Below are 12,931 nucleotides of genomic sequence, written 5' to 3'. Positions count from 1 at the left end.
GAGTATCTATGGGCGACTTTGACAAAGTACGGTATTCCGGGACAATTTGTGGATTGGCTGAGAACTTTGTACCGTGAGGCGGAGAGCTTTCCTCTGATTAATGGTTGGCAGGGTGATGCTTTCAGGGTTGAGGCAGGGGTGAGACAAGGTTGCCCACTGAGTCCATTACTGTATGTGTTTGCCATAGACCCGTTTCTTAGGTCACTGCAGGAGTGTGATTTTCAGGGGGCGCCGGTCCCCCACTGCTTGCCCCTGAGAGTTGTTGCCTACGCGGATGATGTGACTGTGGTGATATCTGAGCCTCGTGAGGTGGAGATGTTGTCTGCAGCCATCAGAAGTTACTCAGGGGCCTCCGGGTCTCTTGTCAACCTTGAGAAGAGTCAAGCTCTCTGGACGGGTCATACTGGTCCTACATTTGATCTGCCGCAGTTTGCCCAGGCCTCCTCCTATATTAAGATCCTTGGGGTGAAATTCGGGAGGGATGATAATTGCAGACTAAATTGGGAAGAAAAGTTGGAATCCGGAAATGCAAAGGTTCAGCGATGGAAGAACTGGAGGCTGACCTATAGAGAAAGGGTTAAAATGTTGAAGACTTACCTGGTCCCTGTCTTCTTGTACGTCTCTGTTGTCTTTCCTTTGCCAGAATCTTTCTCCACTAGGCTCTTTAGCCTGTTCTTCCAACTTTTGTGGGGGAACAGGTTGAACCCAGTAAAAAGAGGGATAACCTACCTACAGAGGAGAGAGGGTGGGCTGGATATGTTAAATCCAAGGGTGTTTTTTGACTCCATGTTTCTAAAAGTAAATTTTGGTTGCCTGGACTCAGATAACAGCTCCCTGTGGGTAAATAGTATCAGGGACTGGATATTGCCTTTTGCAGAATCCTGGGTGCGAGGCGGCAGCCTTAAGAGGGGTCGATCGACTCGTGACTACCTCCCCCAGTATCTGGACTATGGCATAAGGTGCCTGAAAAAATGGGGTATTGAAAAGACCTATCTGGTGAGTAAGACCAGGAGAGATCTGTACACCAGGGTATGTAAGACCTTCTATTGTCTCCAGCCAGCATTGAGGGACTGCACATCTATAACCCTGCAGGATAGTCTGAGGCTCCTCACTGGTCGAAGGCTCCCTGCAAAGTTCTTTGACATTGCCTGGCTATCTCTGCATGGGAAGCTGTTTGTAAGAGGCAACTTAAAACATCTCAGTGTGACAGATCGGGCATGTCCATTAGGTTGTCAGCAGGAGGAGACCATGGCACATTTTATATCAGAGTGCGGGGGAGGGCGAAAGATCTGGCAGGGAATTTCCCGGAGGCTGAAAATTCCCCGATTACAGTCTCTCAAATACCCCGAGATTGTATATGGCATCCCAACTAATATAGGTGACATTAACCGGGAGACCCTGTATATTATTATTACTGTCATCAAATATTATCACTGGCATACAAGGACCCAGGTGTCCCTACACAGAGAGCCCTTCCGTCATATGACCGCTGTCACATATATCATGTCTGAACTGAGGTGGATAAAGTCTCTGGAGGTCAGAAAAAAGTCTGATAATGTAAAATTGTGGAGAAATGTATATATCGATTGCTGAATACTCTGATAACACTGCAAATAAGTCTGTTCATTTATTTATGGATTTATTTTTTTTTCCCCCTCTTTATCCTGCCAGCAATGGACTCTTAAGTTAAAGTGATTCTCATTTTTGTTATCTGACAGACATGTCTGATTTATGTTATATTATTATTATTATTATTATTATTATTAGTTATTAATTCTGCTGGAATGTAATGTATTTTTGTTTTGTTTTTACTAATAAAAATTACCTCCTATGTACAAGAATATAACTACTATAATACTGCTCCTATGTACAAGAATATAACTACTATAATACTACCTCCTATGTACAAGAATATAACTACTATAATACTGCCCCCTATGTACAAGAATATAACTACTATAATACTGCTCCTATATACAAGAATACAACTACTATAATACTGCTTCTATGTACAAGAATATAGCTACTATAATACTGCTCCTATGTACAAGAATATAACTAGTATAATACTACTCCTATGTACAAGAATATAACTACTATAATACTGCTCCTATGTACAAGAATATAACTACTATAATACTACTGCTATGTACAAGAATATAACTACTATAATACTACTCCTATGTACAAGAATATAACTACTATAATACTACCTCCTATGTACAAGAATATAACTACTATAATACTGCTCCTATGTACAAGAATATAACTACTATAATACTACCTCCTATGTACAAGAATATAACTACTATAATACTGCCCCCTATGTACAAGAATATAACTACTATAATACTGCTCCTATATACAAGAATACAACTACTATAATACTGCTTCTATGTACAAGAATATAACTACTATAATACTACCTCCTATGTACAAGAATATAACTACTATAATACTGCCTCCTATGTACAAGAATATATCTACTATAATACTACTCCTATGTACAAGAATATAACTACTATAATACTACTCCTATGTACAAGAATATAACTACTATAATACTACTCCTATGTACAAGACTATAACTACTATAATACTGCTCCTATGTACAAGAATATAACTACTATAATACTACTCCTATGTACAAGAATATAACTACTATAATACTACCTCCTATGTACAAGAATATAACTACTATAATACTGCTCCTATGTACAAGAATATAACTACTATAATACTACCTCCTATGTACAAGAATATAACTACTATAATACTGCCCCCTATGTACAAGAATATAACTACTATAATACTGCTCCTATATACAAGAATACAACTACTATAATACTGCTTCTATGTACAAGAATATAGCTACTATAATACTGCCCCCTATGTACAAGAATATAACTACTATAATACTACCTCCTATGTACAAGAATATAACTACTATAATACTGCCTCCTATGTACAAGAATATAACTACTATAATACTGCCTCCTATGTACAAGAATATAACTACTATAATACTGCTGATATATACAAAAATGAATACGTTAAATCACAGAAATGTTACTATATGTTATCTTTCACCTATATTCTAGCATTTTCTACATGGCCCCTGGATTACTTGTTACTTTGCTAGCCATGAAGCCCTCGGAGTGTCTGAGGCTATATGCAGATGCCTGGCAGATAATGTGTAGCTGAAGCTTTAATCTGCAGTCAATTGTATCAATGAAGCCATAATCATGTGGATATTTCTATCTATCGTGGGCATTTAGTGATTCCTGCATCACTATGGCAACCATATAAAACCTTGATGCACGTGACCCCAGTAAAGTGTCCTAATCTAGCAATTTGTATTCAGGAACCGTATCCCGCTCAGTTCATTTTTCCTTCACTATAGACGCCGGTAGAGACGATGCGCCACAGCTCATTTACATATCACCCATGTAGAAGCTGGGTCTGCTTACTTATTCCATAAGGAGAGGGGAGAATTTTTTTTTTTTCTAATGCAGCAATGGCAAGAGGTGGCGCAGCAGCAGCGGCAGGTGAGACAAAGCAATGGAAGACTAAATGCTGCAACATTGTGCCCAATACTGTACATGCCGCTATAGGTGTGGCTTTGAGCTGAACTGGTAAAGGAAGATATGACACTGGTCAAAGATATACATAGAGGAAACCTGTACGGGTGCCATCATAGGAGCTATGCTGTGGGGTCCTAAAATAGGGCGCCAGTGCATGACTCCCCTCCTTAGAAAAAGTACCCAGGATGGTGATGAAAAGTTTCAAGGTTCATGGCAAGGGCAATAATGGGGGAAGAAGCACAAGGCCCTTTGTAGTTTAGTTGTTATGTGGTGCTTAGATTTCCCTGCTGCGAGAGGGGAAGTGAGAGCTGCTTCAGCCAGTGTCTGAATAGAGAGCTATTCCTATGTGTGGTTTACGGTGAATGTTAGTAACAAGACATTAAATAAGTACAGGGATTTATACAGATTGAAGTGGGGAAGGATTTTTTTTCCTGGACATCCTCTTCATGGGTTTTTTTTTTGTTTGCTTTTTGCCTTCCAATGGATTGATCTTGTAAGATACAGGTTGGACTTCATCCAACCTCATGTACTAGGTTACTATGTCAATAACTAAACAGTGTTTAGAACTAGCACCAAATTCCAAATCCTTTCACGGCATGGGTCAGCTCGAGACCTATTCTATGGACAGATAATAAGGGAGGATCATAGGATAACCCCTTCGGTGTAGGACGACGTACACGGAGAGGATTCGTGCAGACTTGAAGGTGGCATATAATTTGGAAATGCGCGATTGTCAGAACAATATAAACTTTCTAGAAGTTCAGCCATTGTGAAGTGCCTCGTTAGCCTAATAATATCTGCTAATAGCGGGGTCATGTGAGGTCATCTCCTATTAAAACGCACTCCGCACTGAATTGACAGAATGTGACGGTATTATAGGTGCAAATTGTTAGCATTTGGGGCCCCAGTTTTTAATTCTGCCCAGGGGGACACTGTCTAAATCCGGCACTGACGCACATATGTGTGTACGTACATGCTTGTGAGAACGAACGTATAAATATGTACACAGCATTAACACAAGTGACAAGTGCAATGAATCACATGATCTTATGACATCCGCGCCTGTCAGGGGATTGCAATTGAACAGTCAGTTCTTGACGTTGATGTGTAGGAAGCAGGAAAAATGGGCAAGCGTAGAGATCTGAATGACTTTGACATAATTCTGAAGGCTAAACAACTAGGACAGAGAATTTCCAAAACGGGGGTGCAGTGGTTAGTACCTAGCGATAGGGGTCAAAGATGGGAAGTGGCAAGAAGGCCATAGGTGTCCAAGTGTCTTCGATGTTCATGGGGAGTAGGAGAGTAAGGAGACTGAACTACAATTCCAAGTCAGCCATTGTATTGTTCAGCATTCAGGAGATGGGAGAAATCCCTGCTCAATTTTGGAGAAGGCTATGAAAGTAACTATGGACCTCATAGCTATGACCCTGTTTTTAGCCAAAGGTCAGACAGGGCAATCCTTTTAAAATCTACCCCAGTATAGACTCACTATACTGAGGAAGACTGCCCCAGCAAGGGAGACACAGACTGATCGGGAAGTAGCATCTTAACACGGAGCTCCATCCAGTGAATGCTCTTGACTATATTATAGATATACCATATAGGGATCACAATGTACTTTTTTTTTCTCCTATCAGTATGTCTTTGTAGAATGGGAGGAAAACCACACAAACACGGGGAGAACATACAAACTCCTTGCAGATGATGTTCCTGGCGGGATTCAAAACCAGGACTCCAGCGCTGCAAGGGTGCAGTGCTAACCACTGAACAACCATATTGCCCCCGACTATATTATTCTTACTAAAACATCTTGAAGAAATTGTTTTGTTATTCCCTGTTCTTCATCAATAAACCCTGTTTTTTTCATTTCCAACCCTGTCTCTTCCTGCACCGTCCATCAAGAGCACTCCAACCACCACCAGGCTCAGGGAGGCCTAACGCCAGAACATAGCCTGGGGGAACATTACTACTGCTATAATGCACCGTGAAGGCTCCCTTAGCACTGCACCAGTCTTTGAGGAGCTCCAGAGGTTCTGGTAGTGGCCCTTGCCACCTTGACCACAGCTACAATTACTCGAAACGTCCTAGCTTTCCTCCATGTGGTAGGGAAGTGGTTGGCAACTGCTCACCTAGAACTTGCTTATAGTTGCTCAAATTTCTAGAAAAGTTTCTCATGGCTATAATATAAAGTACACACAGGGCCATGTAACTTCAGAACAGTCAGTGTATCCAGGCTGACAAATATCCACTGCCGAAAGCGCCCAGAATGGGCACACGCACATCAGAACTGGAGCAAGCGGTGATGTAAGGAGGTGAACCGGTCTGATGAATCACAATTTCCGATTACCCATCACATAGTGAAACAATGGTGTGTGATGAACATTCAGCCGGGAGGAAGTGCGGGCACACACAATGTCCTGAACGGCAATAAGCCGGAATGCAGGTCAGTGCAGCGCCAGTGCCTGTAATCCACATGAAAGACAGTCTCACTGAGCGCGCTCCTCCTCACGTCATTATGAGCCATGGCATCAACAGCAATTAAAGGGAATGTGCTCTCCGGGAAAACTTCCATCCATGATGTGGAGGAGAATAAAATAAAATTATATAATATCTAGTTACTGGTACAATGTAGTGCTCTTCTATCTAAGCCCAGTTACTTACTGGTGGAACTGGCTAGAGAGGTGAGGGGCCAACATCAGAAATCTATTGTATCAACTCAGCACTGCAGATAGATAGGTTAGGGTCACCTGCATCAAAAGCTGTTTTACTTTTGTGAATCACAGCCTCAGTTGCCAGAATACCACTGTCTTTGTCAATATGCAAATGAGCTTTTTGGCAATGCCCTCGTTGCTCCAAAGAGCTCATTTGCACAGTGACAAAAACAGCGATCTCTCAGCAACAGAGACACTCATTCACTAGTGGAAAACTGTTTGATTAAGGTGACGTTAACCTATCTATCTGCAGGACTGGGATAACAGGCTGGCTCCGGTGACACTAACCTATCCATCTGTGGGTTGGGCTAATATGTTGGTTCTGGTGACACTAACCTATCTATCTGCAGGACTGTTGTGATATGCTGGCTCTGGTGACAGTAACGTATCTGCAGGGCTGAGGTGATATACTGGTTCTGGTGACACTAACCTATCTATCTGCAGGGCTGGGTGATATGCTGGGGTCTGGTGACAGTAACCTATCTATCTGCAGGGCTGGGGTGATATGCAGGTTCTGGTGACAGTAACCTATCTATCTGCAGGGCTGGGGTGATATGCTGGGTCTGGTGACAGTAACCTATCTATCTGCAGGGCTGGGGTGATATGCTGGGTCTGGTGACACTAACCTATCTATCTGCACGGCTGGGGTGATATACTGGGGTCTGGTGACAGTAACCTATCTATCTGCAGGGCTGGAGTGATATGCTGGGGTCTGGTGACAGTAACCTATCTATCTGCAGGGCTGGGGTGATATGCTGGGTCTGGTGACAGTAACCTATATATCTGCAGGGCTGGGGTGATATACTGGGGTCTGGTGACACTAACCTATCTATCTGCAGGACTGGGGTGATATACTGGGGTCTGGTGACAGTAACCTATCTATCTGCAGGGCTGGGGTGATATGCTGGTTCTGGTGACACTAACCTATCTATCTGCAGGACTGGGGTGATATACTGGGGTCTGGTGACAGTAACCTATCTATCTGCAGGGCTGGGGTGATATGCTGGTTCTGGTGACAGTAACCTATCTATCTGCAGGGCTGGGGTGATATACTGGGGTCTGGTGACACTAACCTATCTATCTGCAGGGCTGGGGTGATATGCTGGGTCTGGTGACAGTAACCTATCTATCTGCAGGGCTGGGGTGATATACTGGGGTCTGGTGACACTAACCTATCTATCTGCAGGGCTGGGGTGATATGCTGGGTCTGGTGACACTAACCTATCTATCTGCAGGGCTGGAGTGATATGCTGGGGTCTGGTGACAGTAACCTATCTATCTGCAGGGCTGGGGTGATATGCAGGTTCTGGTGACAGTAACCTATCTATCTGCAGGGCTGGGGTGATATGCTGGGTCTGGTGACAGTAACCTATCTATCTGCAGGGCTGGGGTGATATGCTGGGTCTGGTGACACTAACCTATCTATCTGCACGGCTGGGGTGATATACTGGCGTCTGGTGACACTAACCTATGTATATGCAGGGCTGGAGTGATAGATAAGTTTGAAGCAGATTTTTTCTACTTGACAAAAACTGACACTGATTTTGACTCTGAATTTGAAGTGGAATTTGGAGAAGTGTGGCACTGTATTTTACCTTTATTGGGCAGGCACAAATTCCAAGTTGGCGGAATATGTATATTTTCTGCCTCCCATTTATTTCAATGCGAGTTCACACCTGAAGCATGAACAAGATGATTACTCGCTACTGCCCGAGTGTGAGGGGGTCAGATGTCAGCCAAAATTGGAAGTTGATTTTGAGGCAGATTCTAGGACACCCATTAGCAGTCACAAGCTACTAGTAACAGCAACAACCATAGTATCCCAGGAGATAGCAACAGCTACAGAGCCCACAGTCACAGGGGCCTATAGGGATCTATAGGATCCCCAGTAATGGTAACAGCCAGAAAATTTCTAGTAAGAAGCTTTGGAGCTCTGCATAAAAAAAAAAAACAGAGCTCTGACCCATGTGGAACCATTTATATTAAAGAAAACTGGATGAGGGCTCGTTCACATCTGCGCCCGGTCTCCGTACTTCAGGTTTCCGTTTCCTGCCTAAAACAGAGGCAGGAGACGGAAACCTGCAGGAGTCTCTCTCACCCATTCATTTGAATGGGTGAGAGAGATGTCCAGCTGTGAGCGTTTTATGCTCTCCGCCGCGAAACCGGGTTTTTTAATCCGGACACAGAGTTGGACATGCAGTACTCTGTGTCCGGATTAAAAAAAACGGTTTCGCGGCGGAGAGCATAAAACGCTCACCGCCGCTCACGGCCGGACCCGGTCTGTGCTTTCCGTCTTCTGGCATGTAGAAGACGGAAACCACAGAACGGAGACCAGAACGCAGGTGTGAACCCAGCGTTATAAGTACACTTTACTACCCTAGACCACCAGGGACAACATCATCACTGTCCTTAATCATATGATAATCACTTTATAAATATATGCTATTGAATGTTAACTATTAACCACCTTAGACCACATGGGACACTAGATATTAACAAACCCGGCAGCCTCCTACCAAACAACAGCCAACCGCCAAACCAAAGTCACCAACGGGCTACGATCAAGGCCCAAATAAAGGGGGCCATATAGGGAGAAGCAAAGAGAAGTATATCGAAGAATGGAGAAATGAAATAACTCCAAGAAACTCACCGTATACCAATCTCTGCAAAGGAACTACACCATGGCCACCTACCGGGAGAAGATACCTCACCCCAAACACAGACAGACCCCAAGCCGGTACAGAGTACCCACAGCCTGGAGGTGGAGAGGGGGCAACACAGGCAGATGTACAAGCCACAGGAGAACAGACTGTGCCAGCACTGTGCCCAGGGGGCCCTGGAAGATGAGGCCACCTACTACCAAAGGCTCTCAGCCCACATCCCAGAGGAAAATCTACATTGTACTAGGAGAAGACGTGTCCACTATGGAGATCGCTGCCCAGTATGTGTCCACCTGCCACCAACTGAGGGGAAGATAAGACACCAAGGGCTATTATACCCCAAATTACCCACCACGTGTCCATTGTCCACCTGCCACCAAAGGATGAGAACGACGAGACCCCAAGGACTATTGTACCCCAAACCACTCACCCTGGTCACATTTTTGCCCTGTGCCATGTATAAGCGATAACTATTCTACGCCTACATGAATGTATCTTACTCATAACTGAGGGGGCAGAGCACGACACTATTAGAGTACGTCTGTACCAAGGTTAGTGGCGCCATGTCAGACTCATTCATAAAATATAGGTTTAACGTATAAATTATCCAAAAATATGAATGTGCCTATAGCCTGGCCACTGTGACTATGTATAGTGTGTCAGCAGAGAGCAAACAGGGGGCGGACATGAATCATAGTATAGTAGACATGGCCACCTACACACGACTACGCTGAGATACCTGAGCACACTATAGTACTCCAACAAAGGAACACGGATGGATGGATTGATGATAGATAGATAGATAGATAGATAGATAGATAGATATGAGATAGATAGATAGATAGATAGATATGAAATAGATAGATAGAAGATGATAGATAGAAGATGATAGATAGATATGAAATAGATAGATAGAAGATGATAGATAGATAGATAGATAGATAGATAGATAGATAAATAGATAGACAGAAGATAGATAGATATGAAATAGATAGATAGATAGAAGATGATAGATAGATAGATAGATAGATAGATAGATAGATAGATAGATAGATAGATAGATAGAAGATAGATAGACAGATATGGAATAGACAGATAGATGATAGATAGATAGATAGATAGATAGATAGATAGATAGATAGATATGAAATAGACAGATAGATAGATAGATAGATAGATAGATAGATAGATGATAGATAGATAGATAGATAGATAGATAGATAGATAGATAATCATGAGCTAGACATGAGATAGATACATAGACAAAACTATGATAGATAGATAGATAGATAGATAGATAGATAGATAGATAGATAGATAGATAGATAGATAATCTTCAGGTGACAGTAGTAACATAAGGGGTTGTGCCCAAGACAAACCCAGCTCAGCTACATCTGTATTCTCTATAGAGTGAGACCTCTATGAAGAGAAGATCCTAATACCAGAACTGCTAACTTCTAGCTGAAATCACAGTTAACATTACCTATACAGTCCAAGTGGAGGACTACAAGTCTCAGCACAGGTGACAGACTATATGGGACTTATAGTTCACCTTCCCTAAAACTCACAGGCTAAAAAGAAAAGTTGTGTAAAACACATGAGCCATCCTCCTCCGCCCCTATAGAGAGCTCGACTCCTTGGATGTAGCAGTGCTGAGTTTGTTACGTGAGAGAAGTCATTATACTACACTACTGTGTTATCCGTCACTGCACAAAGGACTTCCTTTATATAGTATAAGAAGATGGCCCCTTCTAGGACAACCTCAGCTCTGCTACATCTGTATATGGTCTTGCACTTACCTGTACGCTACGGTTGGTGAATACCTCCATGTCTGGCACACATGCCACCAGCGTGGTGATATCGAAGTCCATACTACGGACAGGCATGTCTGTATATAGAGGGGTAGACGGGCTGCAGAGATGTGTGAGGTGGGCACAGTGTAGCGTGGCAGATCCTCAGAGCGGGGAGCATGCAGGGGCTTAGGGGACGCTCGCTGCCTGGTACAGCCGTGCCACTCTCTGCCTTGTGTGCGTCTACACTGATCACACAGCATAGTAACAACTCCCAGCAGTGACATCACCGCCAGCACTGACATAAGCCACATCCATTATCTGCAGGCAGCGCAGCCGAGCAAACGCAACGTGATTATGTACCAAGGCTCCACTCCGTCCTGGCCGGTCACTAGCAGGGCACTGTGACTGCAGCTGCACCAGAACAAGGGGCACATCAAAAGCAGGGCAGACTGCATGGACAAATGCAGCAGAGCAGAGTCTGTCATTCTGCACCATTACATTCAGTGTGTGTGGTTTTACATGGGACTGCAGCCTTTTTACATGGGACTGCACTCTTACATCCATGATCAGTGGTTTTCCATAGGACTGCAGGTGTATATAGTGACTTAAGCCAGGTTTACCTCTGTACTGGAGTCTCCAAACCACTTTACAGGGACTATAAAACGTCCCAATTTTTTTCCCGCCGCGACCAAAGCTCAGCATTTACCCCACATGGCGTCCCGGCCTTAAGTACATTTCTTTTAATTGGGCTGCCCCTGGCAAACTAATTATCCCCGGTGATCGGTTTCACTGATCCAGGAGTTTAATGGAAAAACAAAAAAAAAATTAAATGACACTTCAATCTGATTTGTATAATAATTTGGAACGCGGCGGCCTATATTTCATACAGATGTAGCAGAGTTAATCCAAACTTCTAGAATTGGTTAAACCGCCGCACGGTGATCTCATATAGAAGACAACTAAAACCAATGAAAAATAACTGCTCTGCTCCATTCACCACCAAAGCTGCGTGAACTTGGATCGCAGCTTTGGATGTGAACAGAGTCTTGGATGAAATTCTACATCGGTATGGCAATTCATTTGTCATTTTTGTTAATTAGATACGACGGTCTGCCCAGAAGGCAGCGAATGAGTGGCCGTATACCCCCCATATAAAACCGGACCCCTCTATATACCGCTCGCTTATTATCAGTAGTGAACAAGTGGCAGCTGCAAGTCATTCACATGCATTCGTCGGATTTGTTAAGCCCGGAAAAGGGCAGTGCGCCTCCTCAGCCAGCGGAAAGGTTAATTGCTTCCCGAAACCTACAGCAGATTCATCAGCAGACAGCAAAGAGCGCTGTATGCGGCCGCACAACAAAGCGCGTCAGCTGTTATCACACCGCATGCAATATGGAGCGTTCCCAGGGAAGAAGAAAGATACGCTCAAGAGCCAGAGAATAACGTGAAGCCGATACAATTATCACTGAGCGCAGCAAGACTCCTGTAATATCTATTGCCAGGTACACACACCATATACTGTATACACACACACCATATACTGTATACACACACACCATATACTGTATACACACACACTATATACTGTATACACACACTTCCTACTTATCTTCAATCCAATTTTTCATGACAGCAATTCAATACAATTAAAAAAAAAAAACCCTGGACAGGCTGCAATACATAATATAACCACTGGGTGGCCACAGAGACACAAATGGAATAAACATCTCGTGACAGAATATCAGAAAACGATGTTGTTTTGAAAAGCAGCTCATCTTGTGACATGTCCGGTTAGGAGGAGAAGACAGGGGTGTAACTAAAGGCTCACGGGCCCTGGGGCAAAGCTCAGTTTGGTTCCCTCTTTGTAACTTCTCCTTACAACCATCAGGCATGTCCCATCTATACATGATTGCAGCATTTATATTTCTCTTTCCTTCTCTATACGGGCCCAGATCTCCTTGAAGACTTCTTTATAAGATTCCCATTATCCCTATCCCTGTTGCTTGCCCCAGATAGTACTTATACCTTCCACAGAATCCCTCCTTCCTATACATTGTTGACCAATTCCGTTTTTTTTTGCCATGAGAGTTAATCTCTCCTTTCTGACAGTGTAAGGCTGTGTATCATAAATTTTCTCTCTCTCCAGTGCACCAGAGGACAGGGGGGGGGATATATTTATGATG

The 12,931-nt window shown here is 43.4% G+C and overlaps 1 protein-coding gene across 3 annotated transcripts in view; it reads right to left on the bottom strand.

Moving 5' to 3' along the window:
- The window catches only part of RCAN2 (regulator of calcineurin 2), a 61,862-nt gene that overhangs the window by 20,029 nt on the left and 28,902 nt on the right, over positions 1–12,931 (bottom strand). Inside the window, exon 1 of one of the 3 annotated variants that reach the window (XM_075269250.1) lies at positions 10,755–10,997. The exons of the other annotated variants lie outside the window; for them this stretch is intronic. Within the exon in view, the coding sequence (XP_075125351.1) occupies positions 10,755–10,841 (87 nt within the window). The 5' untranslated portion in view covers positions 10,842–10,997. Of the gene's footprint in view, positions 1–10,754; positions 10,998–12,931 lie in introns of those variants that run through there. 3 annotated transcript variants of the gene reach the window in all.

This window comes from Leptodactylus fuscus, chromosome 3, assembly GCF_031893055.1.
Source record: "Leptodactylus fuscus isolate aLepFus1 chromosome 3, aLepFus1.hap2, whole genome shotgun sequence".
Lineage (NCBI taxonomy): Eukaryota > Metazoa > Chordata > Amphibia > Anura > Leptodactylidae > Leptodactylus > Leptodactylus fuscus.
Note: the sequence above shows the minus strand (reverse complement) of the source record. Positions and strands in the feature narration are given on the sequence as shown.